This window comes from Cyprinus carpio, chromosome A16, assembly GCF_018340385.1.
Source record: "Cyprinus carpio isolate SPL01 chromosome A16, ASM1834038v1, whole genome shotgun sequence".
Lineage (NCBI taxonomy): Eukaryota > Metazoa > Chordata > Actinopteri > Cypriniformes > Cyprinidae > Cyprinus > Cyprinus carpio.
In genome coordinates this window covers 8233513-8251706 of record NC_056587.1, presented here as the reverse complement: position 1 = coordinate 8251706, position 18194 = coordinate 8233513, and the positions used below count along the sequence as shown (strand labels likewise).

Genomic DNA, 18194 nt, shown 5'->3' with positions numbered 1-18194 from the left:
GCTTACTGTAAGTCCACATAATAGCGTTTCAGAATCTAGATTCGTTGTAATTTTTCAAGTTTTATCCTTCCTTAATCTTTGCCTTTATGTGAATTGTGTTATAGAAATCGGCCAGTATGACGTCTTTTAATGATTTATACGTGTCTAATAACTGATACGTACAACCAAACTGTATTATTAATACACAGAATCAATAATCAGTTGACTATAACAATGAAAAGATAACACTCACTATAAATATTTTAATAATAATAATAGTGATAAAAATAATTGTGAATGAAATTAGTAATTATAATTGATTTTTTTCTAAATTATATGAATTATAATTAAATTATTATAAATTATTATTTTAACATCTTATATTTATGTGAAGTGTTACTAACTTTTTAAGACTTTTGGACTGTCTAATTGTTAAGTAAAATATTACTCATTTGTTTGACTGTTAGAGACTCATTATCGGTAGATTCGATATTAAACTCAACTATTTGTTAAAAATTGTGCTTATTATTATGTTAAAGCTGATTCCAAGAGGAACTAATTAACCATTTAGCTTAAGTGTGAGTATTTGTAAAAATATTTATAAAACTGATTATTAGTCTATCTCTGTTATATTATTGTTACAGCGACACAAATGTAAATAATCTCTTCTTGTTGTGAAAAGCAGTTGTCCTCAACATTAGGGCCATTTATCATGGACTGATCTCGCCAGCTGCGAATCCTACACCAGCGTGAGCTCTTATCTGCTGCATGAGCAGCTGTCGCAGACATTTGGAGCAACTTGAATAATGATTCAGTCCAACACGAGGGACGAGGCTATGTGTTCCTATCAGATTCAGACGTCTGGTTGGGACATTAGACCCCAAACTGTACATGATTTCTAAACAGTGCAGTCATTTATGAAACAATGCCAGTGATGTCAGTCTCAGGAAACTGAGTCAGTTGTTTTGTTGCTGATGGAATTGTATTTAAGACAAGTCTTTCTTGACGGCCTCTATTTCATCTTACATAAGCGTATTCAAGCCAACTGGTCTCTTTCCATCATATCTTGCATCATGTCCATGTGCGATGGGAAGAGCTCTTTGAGCCTTGATATTGTTATTATATTTTTTTTTTGGTCTAATTTGGGTTTCAGTGATAGAAGCTGTTGGATAGTTCAAATTTAAATCATTTAGTAACTTATATTTTATGAGTTAGTTAAAATTACAACCAGTTTATTGTTTTTTCCCCCCTTCTTAGATCAGTATATTTGTAGCAGGATGATTGACGAAAAGCCAAAACAGGATTTATGACATACTGACAGGCTTGCTTTATTTCAACTCTCTCTTTTTCCCTTTTCTTCTAAGTAGATATGTTATTAGGTTGCCTGCAGATGACACTAACTGGTGAAGCAAGCTCTAGATAGCTCACAGTTTCACCAGATTAGAAGCAGGACGAACAGGCCGACAGTTGAAATTAATACTGTTAAATCAACTCTTTGAGACAGCCCGATATCACTGTGACACACACCTGCTTAATCTCAGATGAAAAATCGAGTGCCCAGAACACAGATTTTTGTTTCTGAGGTGTATCGATCTGTTTGAGGCGTCAGAAAGTCTTCTGAACCTGTCAAAACAGGGTGGACTGTGTTTTTCAAGGCCCAATGCGTGTTTGGGTTTTGGTGATTTTATTGATGTTTTCCACTGTCTGGCTTCCTCTAATTTATATCAAGTTTAGAAACACGCCACTTTGAGCTTCTGTCCCAAACTTCCCATCTAGTCTCTTAGGAGCACTCGACAGGATATCATGTTCCTGTGCTATCAGAATGTCCCGCTGAGTAGTTTGTATTTTTGATAGCCCAGATGACGTCTAATTTTGCTGGGCAACAGCGAAGTATAGTTTGCCTGTTCATATGCAGTTGTTTCCAGATCTAGTCCTTTACCCCGGGCAGGACGTCAAATGAGTTTTTCCATGGGGTTCAGATTCAGCTGTGGCATATCTGAAGCAGTATTCACCACTCTCTGTGACTGCTAGAGGCAGCGGCTTTGTCCCAGATTGCCTTCTGTCTCCTGTCATGAGACTCCAGTGTTGTCATCATGAAGGTTTCTTTAGGAGGCTACCTTCGTGCAGATATTTGGCCAGTGCTAGAACAACTACAGCAGCAATGACGTGGAGGTGGTCAACCCTTGAGTCAACAGGATGTTGGTTAGATTTGCAACAAAGCAAGTAATTCAGCTGCACGTAGATGACGTGGTCAGATTCTGAAGCCACATGGACTATATAAAGTGTTAATAATAATAATAATAATAAAAGTTCTGCTGTGCATGTGGTGTGAAGTTAAATGTCATGCTTTTATTGTGCACAGACCTCATGCAGCATGCATTGTCTTTTGTTTCTCTCTCTTCCTCTCTTTCTTACCACTTTATTTGTTGTCTTGTACCCATAAAAGTGTGCGGGGGGGGGGGGGGGGGGGGGGCATTTCCTGTTCAGTTCTGACCATGTTCTGTATTTCCTTCAACAGACACACGCACGCTTCTGTATTTCCTTCAACAGACACACACACACACACACACACACACACAGAGAGAGAGAGAGAGCTTAAAATTAGTCATTAAATAATATGATACTGATATATTGTGCATTCCTAGTCCCATACTTTTTTGATGCACTTCTTGGAATTTATTCAGTAAATCATCATCATAGTTATTGAACAGAATTCATCCACTTCATGTATGTGTATAATTTTTTTTTCATACATTTTGGAAATTTAATTTGCATCTAGTTTTTTTTCATCCAGCATTTTTGATTCCATTTTCTAGTTTTGTATTTTATTTTATGCAAATATTCCCAAATTTGCATAAAAATATGTGACCAGAAATCAGCTGCTGGCACAGTATAGAGGCAGGCACATTCTTTGTTTATAACTGATTTATCTGGCTCTTTATAATCCACAAGGAGGTAGTAAAAAAAAAAAAAAAAACATGGTTCTTTCTAATCTGTCTGTCTCCCTTCATGTCTTGCACCTTAGTCTGCCTGTCTCTTAACAGGACATCTTGTCTCCTCACATTAACATCCTGTCTGTGATTTGACATGTTTTGTCCTGGAGGTAGTGGCGATTTTAGTGGCGAAGTGTTTTTTTTTTTTTTTTCAAAAATTTCTCAAACTGTTAAATGTCACTCCAGAAAGTCAAGATCAGCTGTCTCATCTTACATGGTATGCCTCTAAATGTCTTGACTATAAAGAATATTTTACCCAGAAATGGCAAATTTGTCATCATTTACACCCCCTATATCATTTCAGCCCTGTATTGTGTATGGTGACTTATAGTCTCAACTCAAGTTCTAAAAAGTTCATAAAATGCTGTGTGATGAATCTTCTGAAACTCCACAATTGCTTCATGAGACATTATTCACCGATAATCTTCCCGCCTGACACAGCTCTCAAATATTTTATGAAAGAAAGAATATAATATCGGCTCAGAATCACATGAGAATAAGTATTTGATAACCATGTTCAGTTTTACATGAACTGTCACTTTAAAAGTCAGTCCCAAAGTTTTGGTGTGTGAGAAGTGTTACATGACCTCTGACCTCTTCCAGCGGTGGGACCTTCTCTAAGATCAAACGCATCCTGCTCCAACCTGGTGAGCTGTTTGTGGTTCCTGTGGACATTTTACCCCTTAGGATGCTACGGCCTTTTGTCCAAATGGTCTCGCTCCGAGTAAACCCACGCATGGCATACCCACTGCGAGAGACACACAAGCTGTTTCTCAAATCCTGCACTTGTGTCCCTGACGCCTAGGCATTTGGAAATGCGAGCTCGCAAATGTTTTCCCTAGTTGAGATTCTGACAAGGATCCAGGGATGATTGTGAGTTAAAAACCTGGAGACTTTGACCTACTTTGAGAAATCAGGCTCTATTTTGTTGCTCGTTTCTAGCATGTGGTTGGTTTAAGGTCAGTCCCACATTAGTTCTATTGTACTGCCACATTATTTCTGCTTGTAGGTTTAATGTCACATATTATTAAAATATACGTCAGTACTTATTCTTCTAAGTTTTTCTTGACTGTATAAACACAAGATATTATATTGGTCGCTCAGGATTTACACGATTCTAATGAAACGTGAAGAGTTACAGGAAAAACAGTGCATCTATTTTTTGCTCCCAGACAGGAAGAGAAAGTGGAAACTGATGTTTGAGGAAGTGGGCAACACTGTGTATTTTAACTGGACAGACTGCAGTAGTACTTGGAAAAGAGAGAAGGAGGAAGAAACCTAAAATAGTAAGCTGTGTCACATAGTGTAGATGTGAGATGATAGCTATGCAGTATTAAGCTTGGTAATCGTGCGAGAACCAGGGCACTATTGCATGTTTTCTGGTTTTGTTTATAGTTCTGGTATGTTGTTAGAGCAGTATTTTAGTATCTCGTGTCACGTTTGCTGTCTTTGCAGTGCATTGAACAACTGTGTATGTGAAAGGTGGACTTTTATACAGTGTACATGCCTGAAAGAATCAAAGGTATCATAAGACCAATATGAAACCACATGTAAAAGTTCTCTGGGGCTTTTTATGTTGTTTTCCTGCTTCACTTGAAAATATGCTGTCACATCTGGGTCAAAGGACTAAGGTTCTGTCTGTATGTAAACGGCTGTGTGTCAGATTGACAGAGATGTGTTACTTGCGTCTTCAGGCCTTCACTTAATCATTTATCACTGAGATAAATGGGCCGCATGTCTGAAACATTGCGCTGCAGTGTAGTTCAGCTCAGTCCTCCGGTCAACCCTGTTATTATGGACCGTGCAGAAAAAAAAGCAGGCTGTGTTGGGCCTCTATCCAGTGTCCACTCCCAGAAAGAGAAGTGCAAACACGCACACCTTCCACTAATATCAACAGTCCACCTCAGGCTGATGCAGAACTGTGTACCTGTGGGACTGGCAGGACAAGTTGCTTGTCACTGCAGGGTTATTATAGAATTTAGAATTTCCTTTCAAAACGTTTAGTTTCATTGAGTTTTCACTCTATGACAGTTTAGATTTTTCTGTATTCCAGTTTTCGGACTGAAGTAATTTAATTTGTTCTCTTTAGAGATTTAGGTGTAAAACTGCAAGTTATTCAAACATTGTTTTGATAATTACACACATTGTTTCAGTTCATCTTTTCACTGCAGGTGAATATGATGGTTTGTGGTTACAGTTCGTAATTTTTCAGAACGAATTTCAAAACTTGCCCCCTCCAAAAGAAAGACAAGACATAAAAATGATGAGAAGGTAACTGTCCTCCACTGCTTTTTCGATCATTGATAATAAGTACATTTAATAATGTTGCAAAAACAAATCATGTCAAACTGACATTTCCATTTGCTTTCGCTCAGTTTTTGTTATAGTTTTTGTTCATTATAATAACACCGTGTTCATGTTATTTTGTCACAACACACTTGGTTAGGACACAGTGTAAACTTCATGTAAAAAAAGCAAACTGTGATCAGCCGATTTTTTTTTTTTGTCAGTCTGAGTGGGTGGTTCTTTTCTAAAATAAGCTGCTAAATAGCTACTAACCAAAACTCTCTGTGCTCTGTGTACAGTAAATACAGATATAACACATTGGAAAATAAAGTGCCAGTTTAATCTTTTTTTTTTTTACATTAATTATTAAGTTATTGTAGCTATATGAGTCTGTGTAGTATACCTTCCATCCTCTGCCCACATCTTCACATATGCTAAAGTGTGAATGTGGGTTCGAAGTGCACCCACAATGCTTTTTGTGATCAGTGCACACTGCAGAGTAGTGTCTTTTTTTGTAAAGCAAAGAACACATTGTTACCAAAGTAACACAAAATTTTCCAGAGGAGTTGCTATTGGTTACTGACCGCAGGAACAGTTCTATTCTGGATGGCTGTTTCCAGAATGTTACCTGCTCTGATCAACTCCCAGCAGGCTGGAACATGTGCGCGCTGTCACCCATTCAATCTGCTTGTGTATTGGAGACATCAGCAAGCTACAGCAGCCTGGTCATTCCTTTCATTCCATGGCTTGTCTGAGCACGACCACAGACATAGACGCAGACATTCTTTAATGTGCCTTTCTCTTTTTGGGGGGTGTATTTTAATCATGAATGCATGTGGGCACAATCAAACTATCAGTTGTAGCCAGATGGAGATGTAATGTTTTTTTCCCCAGGTGCTATGAGGAAAACTGACTAATTTAGAAAGTCTTTTGTCATAATTCTCTATTGAATCATACATGAATAAATGCATTCCTGAGCCAAAAAAATGTTTTTATGCCAGTAAAACACTCCCCTTTCTAGTTTTCTTTTGGATGATTTCGTCCCTCAGGCTAATCAGAGGTTTACTGTAATTGATGGCTTTGCTGATATGTCATGTGATTTTTTTTATTTTTTCATTTATTTTTTTACATTTTCCTTTTTATGTGTGAGAACATGCTAATATACGTTTACATGCACTTTCTAGGAAAACTGACACACAAAAGAGTGTTTTCCGATGGAGTATGTGGTAAGCGTTCCCAAACACACCTGCACGTACGTATCCCGAGGCATGGAGGCTGGTCATACATTACCGAAAAACCTGACCTGACACATTTGGTCGAGTTAGTGTGGAAGCCAGTAGGTTAACTTATAAACCTGTCTATTACTCAGAGAGAGACTCAACCTTCAGGAATTACACCCTTTATAATTGGTATGAATTCGTTGTCATCGAAGATTAAGGTTAAATTACGTTAACTTGTTAGGCGTGCCTTAATTAACTAGTTGTATTACAAGCCTCACGGTGAATATACTGCTCTTTCACTGTGTATTATGTAGTTTATTATTGAAATAGGCTTTGATTTTGTCCTCTCTGCTTATTTTTAATTGATGTGAGTCTGGTCCTTGCAGTTACATGGCAACAAAAGTTTTAGCACAGTGAGCCGGGTAAGGAGAGAACATCTAGTGCCATCTATGAATATCTTTTACTGCATTACACACATGCACACTACTGTGCTTTATACACAACATTACGTTTCTTCAGGGAGTTGAAAATGTAGGTCATTAGATTAACCATTATGCCTGGCTCTGCATCTCTCTGTGTTAGCTCACTTCCTGTCCTTTCGTTCTGAGATGCTCTAGTGTGTGGTTCTCTAGGTGAAACACCTCCATGTTGTCATTGATGACAATCATCAGCCTCTATGCCTTGGGTTACACTTCCGACATGCACCAGGTGATGGGATGGGTGTCTGGACCTTCACTTTGCCACACGTGTGTTCCCCTTTTCTTACTACTTCTTTTTGAGGTGTGGATTTACCTTTTCATTTCATCTCGATGTGTTGGAGATCTTGGGTCATGGCACCAGAATTGAAAATTAAAACGGGGAGCCTGGGATTTGTTGTCTTGTCTTACCTGCTGTGGGTTCCTCTGGGGTTCTTGGGTTCATATTGGCATAGATCTTTTCATTTTTGTTTATATTTGTTCTTGGAAGCGAATGAAGTGAAAATCTTGATATTGCACATTGTGTTTAATGTGATTCTTGTTTTGCTCTTCAATTTAGAATTTGCAGCTCTCACAGGGCTCAACAATAAGGTTATTTTTATTTTTATTTTTCTGAGCCCATCACAAAAAATTTTTTTTTTTTCAGGAACAAAATTAAAGCGAATTTTAAAATATATATTTTTGCTGGTAAATAATGTCATATACATTATTTGTTAATCATTTTTCAATCATTTTTTTAAACCATTCATGTTATCACACTTTCATCAGTTATTAATTTATTTGTGTTCTAAAGACTTATTAGATGCCAGCAAAGGTAATCTAAATGACCTTTTAATTTTTCCAATATTGGCTGATACCTATAAATAAAAATATTTAATACTGACTGATAACCAATCTGGTACCAATATATTGCGCACCCCTTACTTTCACCAATAATTCTTGCATTTTGGCAAAGCCTCATCCATGTTAGGGGTATATATAATCTTATCTTGGTGACATATTTACATCAGCACAAGTTGCAAAAACCATTTCTAATGCTGAAGTCATCATCACCAATAAATGTAAGATGTATTGGCTTGAGAGGCTGAGTAACAGTTCTGTCAATTGGCCCAAAACACTGTCACCATCCTTATTATTGAGCCCTGCTGTTTGTTTGTCTGTTACCTTCAAATTTAAAAGTGTGTAATTGAATCAGTTGTCTTTTTGCATTGATCATGTGTTTGTTTACCCTGTTGTAAATGTTTGTCTGCATTAATTAATTTCTTGTGATTGTCGAGCTGTTTTTCTTTCCTATATGTGTGTTTTGCATCTTCTCTCTTTCTCTCTCCCTCCCCCTCCGCCTGTCTGCTCTAAGTGTGTATGCTCACCAGACATGCCCATGCCCTGGAGCCAAGGACCATGATGCAACTGTGTTTAAGCTCGAATATTCCTTCCTTCCAGACGTTTCTGATGGACATTTCAGCACAGAGATGTGACAGGGAAGAAGCAGCGAAAAAAAAAAAAAAAAGAATCAATGCACCTTTGCAGCATACACAGTCCCCTGTGTCCTTAGAAAGCAAGAGCTCGGACAGAGTGCACTCTGGGATTTGTAGTTCAGCTGACTCTTCCTCATAACCCTGAATTCAGGTCACTCGACTGAATGACTCACAAATCAACCCTCTAGTTATTCTGACACATCGATTAGATGCTTATTGCGTTTTTGGTCTGGATTTGTAAGCGCGTACACCAAGATGACCTTGAGGATGGCATCAAATGACCTGCATTTTGCTTTGTTGATGTGGTTAAGGGTGGTTCAGACAAAAATGAAAATTCCGACATCATTTACTCACCCTCATGTCATTCCAAATAAATGAGGTTTTTTTTATACAATGAAAGTCAATGGGGTCCAGTGTAGTTTTGTTTAAGACCCCATTGATTTTCATTGTATGGACAAAAACAGTTTTTCAGAATATCTTATTTTATGTTCCACAGAAGAAAGTAAGTCATACAGGTTTAAAACGACACAAGGTGAGTAAATTAATGACAGAATTTTCATTTCAAGGTGATCTATATTTTTAAAGTGTCAGATTTATGAAATTTTGTGGAGGATTATGGAATATCAAGAGGAAGTAGACAGAAATGAATAGCCCCCAACTTGCTTGCTCTTAAGTTACCGTGGGAGGAGCGTTGAGGGCAGACTTCATGCTCCTCATCTGCTTTTTCTCTCCATCCATTGATGCGCTTACTCTCTTTCATCATAATTGTGTGCATTAGAGAGAGAGGTGCTCGGCTGCTTGTGCATGCATGCACACTCTCATAAATGCATAAATGACTGACACTGCAAGGAGAGAGAGCGAGAGAGAAAGGGAAGGAGGGGGCAGGAGTGCAGGGGGAATCAGCACTAGCATCAGTGAGAGAGAGAGAGAGCGGGAGAGAGAGAGAGAGCGATAGACCAGACAGGGAGGAGAGGAGAATAGATGACAGTTGGCTACATCGCTCCTCACACACAGACGGAGGTGGAGAGAGGAGAGGATGAGAGACTGTTGGGGAAGGAGAGGACCAAAAGAAGAACGCTGTACCGTACATCACGCCGTTCCAAAGAAGTGAGGCTATACAAGACTGACGCTGAACGAGGGAACCGGCGTGACTTTGTGATTTTAAAGAGAACGGAAGAAAAGGATAAAAGAAAAAAGCGTGTTTTTGTCTTTCAGGGAGGGGACTGAGCCAGAAAGCATGTGAGGGAGAAAGAGGAGAAGGAGGAGAATTGCCTGGCACTGTTTAAATATTAATGTGATTATGATTTGAACATGGAGGTCGTTCGTTTTTACCTAAAATGTGGCTCTCTCGTTCTCTTTTTAATCCAAGGACATAGTGGATGAAAAAACGTTCTTACTTTCTGCAGCAACTACACCGTGAGGACAAAAAAAAAGCTCTTTAAATTCTTTTATGTTGACTTTTTAGGATTACAACTTACAAACTCTTGTATTTTTAATTTACATAGTGATGTCTGGTATTAAAACAATGTTTTTGGAGTTACTTAAGAGTTATGCAGACAAAAATCAGGGTTTTTATGCAAAACTTGGATATCTTTATTTTTAGTGTATAAACAGGTGCTTTCATAGATATCATATCAGTAGATATTTAATAGATATCAGGACTATTTTTTAGCTTTAGCTAGTTCTGCTGTCTTTAGGCACAAGTGCCAATACTTCTCTCTAAAAAAGTGTGTGTGTGTACTCGAGCAATATTTGATTTTCTCATTTGGACCAGTGCCAAGACTGCGCTCTGTGCATGTGTTCAGATGTGTGTCTGGTTCTTTTTGAGTTTGTATGTCAACACTAATCACCACTTTGGTGTTTGTGGCGGCAGCGGTTGAACTTTCCTGTCCTGTGCCAGAGCTCGCTGCAGAACATTGATTCATGCTGGCTCTGAGCTCTCGTGATTGGACGGGAAGAGAGCTGACAGGTTTTGTGTTGGCGAAACTTGTCGGCCTCTGTTTGGGTTGTGTCACGACTCTGTCTCGCACGTTTTTTTCCTTAGTCTGTTACCATGGCAACAGTTTCATTGGCATGTTAAGTTCTCAATGCTTTGTCTTTTACAACTTCAGCGCTAGCGTGTTGCAATGTCCCAAGTTATGCTTTTAATCAGACTCTGTGTTCAGTGACGCCAGAATTAGGAAAGAGTCGTGCCTTCAGACCTTACGAGAGTTCAAGGTGCTCGCTCGGATTCTTTAGTACATTCGGCCAATCTCTAAATCAGAGTTGTCATTTCCAACATTGGACTTATTTTTTCACTGACCATCAAAATCATTGTTTATGATGTTTTATATTGAAATGGTGTAGTTAAACTCAGGTTTTTCCATCTGTGCTGGAGCTCAGCTGCACTAATTCAACATCTGATTAACCTTTAGGACAGTGAGATTAGCCGTTTCAGCTTACATTAATCATAAATATACAGTCTAGCCTATTAACTACACCTGTGCATGACAGTAGTCTCTCTATGTGGTTGGTTTACTTGCCTTTGGTTTCACTTCAGATGAACAGGAACCTCTCAGCCTTTAGATACAGTGTAGCCACTGTTGGGTTGGCAACTCGTTCACTCATGTGTAATGGTTTCTGAAGCAACCCATCATTATCAAAACAGGGATTTTGCCATATTCCTAACCGACAGGTGCTACACCCAAGCTAGGTTACCATGGTGTGGTAAAATGTTATGATATTATTTAAACGTTATATATATGTATAGTTGGATTTCTACTTCTCTGTACAGGTTCTCCTAAACACTGTGCTATTTCTGTGCCATGTTGTGTTGACGTCAATAAAGTCCATGACACGATGAGCGACTCGGTAATACAGCCAAGTCTGGGACACTTCTTTGTAAGTGCACAATAAATAAAATGAGCAAAGCTGTTTGAATTATACTGAGTACAGTGAGCTCTGCAGCACTAAACTACTGGTTCTGTGCCATGTCGTCGTGATATGGTTTACGAACTTCGTCTCATAACTTATTGCGCTTTGTCAACTAGGTCTGAGTGGTTCTATTTACAGGTCCTCTGTGAGGAATCTCTCCATAAGAATGGCCCAATAGCACCACTAACGTGGCACTTTGTAGATGCAATGGAGTGCACATAAATCCTTCTTGTCTCTCGGTTCTTGTCGCACTCCAGCTGAGATAATAGGGCCGCATCGTTGTCTTTGACTGCCAGTCACATCTGTAGGAACAACTTGGGATGTCTCGGATTAGTTTGTGCACATCTGAGGCAAGACACTCTGTCCTTTTGAAGCCCTAAGGCTTCTTTTTGGTCACACACTGGTGCTAAAGAGTAAAAAAAAAACAATCAGAAACACCTGAATGGACAAAGTAAACCACAACAATAGAAACAAAATCAATTTTTTTTTTTCTAATCTAAAATAAAAAAAAAATATACGGTGAAAACCATTGTACATAGAACAAGAATGGATTTGGTCATATCGGCTGGATTTGGCTATAAACTGGCATTCATAACACCAGTAGAAACTGTTAATGGTCTATATATATATATATACACATCATTTGTGAGGTTTAGAGTTACCCTGATCTGTTAGCTCAGAACTGTTAGAGGTTACAAGACTGTTGCTTCTCTATCAGAGGTTTTAAAGTGCTTTACACTAGGGATGCACATTGGTGCGGTGAAATTTGGTGTTTGACTTTGCTAAGTGACGTTTAGAGGGTAGGTTTTCACTCAGGAAACAGATCTATAAAGAACTGGTCAATCCAAGACTGTTTGCCTGATTTTAAGGTGTCATTTAGGCTATTGAGCATCTGATTGATTTTCTAGTTAGTGTCTAATGAGCAGATCTCTGGAGGCGGGACTTCAGATTTGGCCAGTCGGGTCTCATTACCGTCACCCCGACATTGCTGAAACGTGCTTGTTTTGGGAACATCATAGTCCCCTTGCGGCTGGATTGTCACACTTTAACTTCTTCACAGATCACACCAAACAACCAGTGGTTCTCTCAATGGTGCTCGAACCCATGTTATCTTCTATACAGCCATATTTAACTTTGACATAACTGTTTCAGGGCTTTCTGAGTCACTTGTCCTTTTCTAAATCATATTTCTACAAACTGTTGTTTATCAGGGTTAATTATCTGTGTATATAATCAAATAGTTTTTTCCTGAGTTTGTTGATCCAGTGAATTATTGCGCTAATTTGAAGATCGCAAAGAGGCTCTCAGGTGTTTTTTTGTTTTTTTTTAAAGGCAAATAGGAGTAGCAGGACAGCCTGGAGAACGGGAAAGAAGACGTGGGAGGGGGTGCGGGGGAGCGAGAGATTATCTGGAAGAAGAGAGCGAGCGTGTTGGAGAGGGAGAGAGAGCTGGAGAGGCAGAAGCTGGAGGAGGAGAGGAGGAACACTGTGGGATACACGGTGTGGAGGCTGAGGGAGGGATTCCAGGAGAGGAAGGATAGAGAGGAGGATAGACTTAAAGGGACGGGCACCGAGGGCGCGAAAGCAGCGCAGCCGGAGGTGATCTGGAAAAGACGAGAGGAAGAGGAGGAAAAAGATAGGGATAGAGCTCGGCTTGGCGACAGAGGTCCCACAATCATCTGGAAGAGGAGGGAAAGGGAGTGACAGGAAAAGATGGGGATGTGTCAGCTCTAAGCGCTTTCTGATGTGTGACAGGACGTGAGGTGGCAGATTTAGACTTACGGTACAAATAAACCTGCATGTACTCAGACTTCATGTAATTTAGGTGCTAAATAGTGTACATCAGGTCCCCCTTTTATATATTGTATTAAAAGTGTTGAATTTAAGTCTGACTTATAGTAAAATCTGTATAGTATCATATTAATATATATACATATATATATTTATATATATATGTATGTATGATGCTTAAAACCCATTAAAATAATCATTATTATGTACAGAATCAAAAACTTGTATGTTACATTTCAGTTTTGCGTTATAGATTTATTAATGTTGAAGGAACAATGAAACATTTAGCTGCACTTTAGCTTCTGAACTCTTCTGATTGTCTTCTGATTGAGTGATAGTTAACAGGACAGTGGACCCCTTGTTGTAGATGCCTGGTGTACTTTTTTTTTAACACCTGGACTAAATTAAGTTTTTAAACCAAGCGATGAGGATTATGTTGATCTGCGCCAGTCTAATCATCACTGAGCGCAGCAGTTTGAATCATCATTAAATGATCCACATTCACTGGATCAGTACTTTTAGCATTTTCCATCCATCTCTTCCAGCTCTCTTCCTCTCTCACTCTATCGATCGGTCTGTCTGACGAAAGCCTCCTCTCTCAAAGTCTCAGCTGCAGCTAATAGGCTTTTTATGGGAGTCTGTCTGACAAGAGCTAGTAGAGTGGAGCCCAGCACATGCAAAGAGAAATGAACATGCACGTAAACTCACTCGCATGCATATAAAACACAATAGTACTCTCTTTCACGCATCTACCGAGATAGATTGTGTCTGGAGCACTTATGTATCGCTATTCCAATAACTTCATGACAATCATTCTATATTTAGACATTCATAGTGTCCTGAGAAGCTCTATGCAGACTTAAGATCTGATGCAAAACCTACACGCTGTGTATGACAACAGCAGCTTTTATTGTCTCTTTTCACATCCTGTTTTTGATACTTTCCGGACTGAACAGTGTGCACACTGTCATCTCTTTGGTGTGATGATGAAGGAATCAGTAGATGCAGAAAAAAAGAGGACTATAAAAGACAAGCGAAGACAAGTTATCGATTGCGATAGAGCGACGTGGAGAGACATATAAGGACGTTTAGTGGACACCGAGACGGCTGAGACATCATGGAGCTCGTCCCTAAAACCAAATACACGCCCTTCAGGAGCGACTCCTTCAGCTCAACAGACGAGACGGCATCCAATCCCTCTCTCCCTTCTTCTGCTCCTCTCACCCCTCTCACCCCCCCTGGCATCCCTCCTTCTCTCTCCTCCTCCTCCCTCACTCCCATCCTCCCCTCTTCGTCTCCACGGCAGGCTGAAAACAGCCCCACCACCCTCTGCTCCTTTTTCCCCAGGATGGGAGCCCTGCGGCTGGGTGTGTCTTCCACTCTGCTCCCAGGCCTGAAGGCCTCCAGCAGGCCGGCAAGCATTCCGGGTGGTCACAGAGGTTTGGGAGAGTCTCCGGAAGACACTCGGACCTCCACCGCCAACTCTTCTCCTCCTCTTCCTGTCCTTTCTCTAACAGCCCCATCTCCTCCTCCTCGTCCCCCACAGGATATGAACCGGCTGGGTGGGGCCTCGCGGAGGGCCCGTGTGGAAGGGGGCCAGCTCGGTGGAGATGAGTGGACGCGACACGGATCCTTTGTCAACAAGCCCACCCGAGGCTGGCTGCACTCGGACAGTGTGGTCAGCACAGCTGGGGTCTCCTACACTGTCAGGGTAAGATGCATGTATGTGTCTGTCCATCCAGTTTTCTGTCCTCTTACCACCCATGGTTTCTTTTCATAGAGACTTGGACCACCCAGCCATCTAGAACTCAGTAACAATAACAAACAACCAAACAATGCCCTAGAACCTAGTTTCCATTGTTAAACACATTTGATTCAGGTCATCAGCCTATTCGTAGAGAGTCTAAGGCTGATGATAAACGGGGCAACTTTTTGAGCAATGTTGCCGTCAACAGGCAACCAGGTGAGACACAGGGCCCACGGCTGATCTACAGTATCCAGATAGAAAATTGTTACCCATTCTCAATGGCAAAGACCAGAGCTGTATCTGAAATTGCCCCCCGCACCCTCATTGCCTATTACCTACATTACTTCACTAATATAGTCCACTAAATGAGTGAATGAAAACGAACGAGTGAATTTGGAGACTGGGTGCACTGGAAGTTCTGCAGACACTGGTTTCTGGCCAGATATGCATGAGTGTTCTCTAACAGCTAGATGTTGAGCATACATCAGTTGTATACCCTTGCATTGTGGTACTGGATCAGTGCTCTTGATAAATTCCAATATAGATACACAAACAAAAACAAATGTCCGCCCAATAAATAAACCAAAACAATATTACAACAGTATTTTTTGAGTTACATTTTTATACTACTACAACAGTATTTTTTGAGTTACATTTTTATACTACTACTTCTACTACTAAAAATAATTTATTAAAAGAGCTATACATGAAAAGTGGGCTGAAATATATTTATTTTAGTTAGTTTGCTAGTTTGTTTGTTTTCAATTAAAGACCCACCCATATACTATTTCTGTTGGGAGCAGAGTTTAGGCAAAACATTTATTTGAAGACGATAAGCATTACTTGGTCGTTTCTGCACATTTTTGTGGGTATTATAATGATGATGTTGTTGATGATGATGGTTATTAGTGGCCAAGCACCGAAGGTACTTAGGCACCTATTGTATCCGTTAGCGTGATTTTCTTCTTCTTCCACCGCAAGTCTATGGCAGCCCATAGAGCCGCTTATGGGAAAGTTGTGAAATTTGGCACATTGATAGAGGACAGTGAGAAAAGTCACCATAACAAATTTGCAGTCTCTAACTCAAACTTTTTAGTGCCACCACTTATCCAAAGTTGCACTCATGTTTATGCTAATAACTTTTGAACCGTAAGTCAGAAAATGAAACTCTTCTGAATCCTCTGCAGTCCTCTGAATCCATGGCTCATGCGGAGTTGAATGAACTCCAAACTAAAAAAAATTGCAAGGTTTAGTTTTTTTGCTATTTTTAATTGTTCGTAAAACCTACTTTTTCTAACTCGTGCTAGGCCGTTGCACTGATTGTCATGAAAATTTAACTTATCTTCAGACCATGCTGGCAAAAAGTTATGGAATTCAAGTTGATTCGTCCTACCGTTCTTGAATAACATGCAAAAGAATTCTACGAAAAGCATGCAAAAATGCATTTTAGGCTATATCTCTGCAACAGTTAGGCATATTGAGACCCAGCTTGGTGTGTGTTATAACAAGCATGACCTGAGACTTCTTGCAGCGTTTTAGCACTGTGCCCCACCTAGTGGTCAGGAGATATCAAAAATGCATCATGCCAATTTGAATGATATCCAATTTTCCCATGTCAGCCATTTTGGGTGTCGGCCATTTTGAATTTTGTCATAAAATGCTATAATTTATGAATGCATTGACGTATCGTTACAAAACTCAGTAAGCATCTTTGACACTATGCCCTGATGGTACTCAAAAAGTTTGGGTTTTATTTATAAAAATGCTAATAACTTTTGCTTACATTAGCCTATTGTAATGGGACTGATGTTGATAGATTCCTTGGATCATGCCGATAACATCGATACCAATTTTTGCCATGATTGACTGAACTTCCTGTCCACCATTTTGATTTGTTGAAGACCTACTTTTTCGAACTCCTCCTAGACCGTCAGTCCAATTTTCAATAAATTTGACTCTATATCAAAAATGGTTATGGTTGAGCACGTCAATGAATTTGCTGGAAAGATGCTTAACTGCATCTGAGGGCTGTATCTCTGCAATGCTTTGACATATTTACATCAAACTATATGTGCCATTGTCACCCCAAACTGATCAGGCCACATCAATTTGGTAACAGCGCTACCTATTGGTCAAGAGTAATAAGCTATTCAGTCTGTTAATTATTAAATTTCCAAAAATGCTAATAACTTTTGATTGCATTAGCCTATCGTAATAAAACTGGTGTCAAAATATTCCTTGAGTCATGCCAACAACATAGATACCAATTTTCGCTTAGACATTCCAAACTCCCTGCCCGCCATTTTAATGTGTTGAAAACATACTTTTTCGAACTCCTCCTCGACCGTTTGCCCAATTTTAACCAAAATCGAGTCAGATGATTTTCCGACTGTAGTGACAATATGGATTTCGTCTCGATAAGCGAAACCATTTTCATACAGCGCTGCTACAAATTTTAGGCAAAGTGCCAAACTGCATCTGAGGCTGTATCTCTGCAAATATTTGACATATTGACACCAAACTTTGTATGTGCCATTGTCACCTCACACTGACCATGCCATATTTTGGTAACAGTGCCACCTATTGGTCAAAAGTGATACGCCAAGAAATCATATTACTAGTGGTTGTATTTATGATTTTTCAGCCATTTTGACTAAAATAATCTTAAAATTACTCATTACTCAGTTGGTCTGAGGCTTGCTTCTGTAGTGCTTGGCCCCGTAATTGCTGCTTGCAGCTATATTTATTATTATTGTTATTATTATGCCTTGATATCTAAGCAGCGATAGGATTATTTTTTGTATTTTTTATTTATAAGTAATGCAGCCCTAATGTTGATATAAATGTTGGTTAACAGTTTGGTGTTCTGCAGCTTTTCAGTTCTCCCAGTGAGTCCATTTTAGTCCAAGTCCATTTTATCTGCTTAATGGATTGCTTTCTTTAATGTGTGGCATTTTCAGATGAATCCAAATCTACGGGCAGGAATAACATTGAGAACTGCTTTATTTGATTAGTGCTTCGTAATTAGAGTATCAGTTCTCATAAAACACGTAAACACACACCCACTTAACCACATGCACTACAGCTGCCTGACCAACTCAGTAATCTGGAGACAAGGCAACTGTGCAACACTACCATATTCAACACAACCATATTCTGCGTTCTGAATTGTGGTTGGATGACTAGCACAAGAAGTGCTGTGACTGAAGGTTTGTCGTCTTTGTCTTTGCTGCAGTATATGGGCTGCGTGGAGGTGATGCAGTCAATGAGAGCGCTGGACTTCAACACCAGAACTCAGGTTACCAGGTAACACAC

General features: G+C 39.6%; 1 protein-coding gene across 4 annotated transcripts in view; it reads left to right on the top strand.

Moving 5' to 3' along the window:
* The window catches only part of LOC109108120 (SHC-transforming protein 1-like), a 30774-nt gene that overhangs the window by 525 nt on the left and 12055 nt on the right, over positions 1-18194 (top strand). For 2 of the 4 annotated variants that reach the window (XM_042772393.1, XM_019121296.2), the window contains exons 1-2: positions 11859-14843; positions 18115-18185. In XM_042772393.1, coding sequence (XP_042628327.1) covers positions 14250-14843; positions 18115-18185 — 665 coding nt within the window. In that variant the 5' untranslated portion in view covers positions 11859-14249. Of the gene's footprint in view, positions 1-6442; positions 6485-11858; positions 14844-18114; positions 18186-18194 lie in introns of those variants that run through there. The other 2 variants (XM_042772394.1, XM_042772395.1) reach the window with 2 other exon arrangements.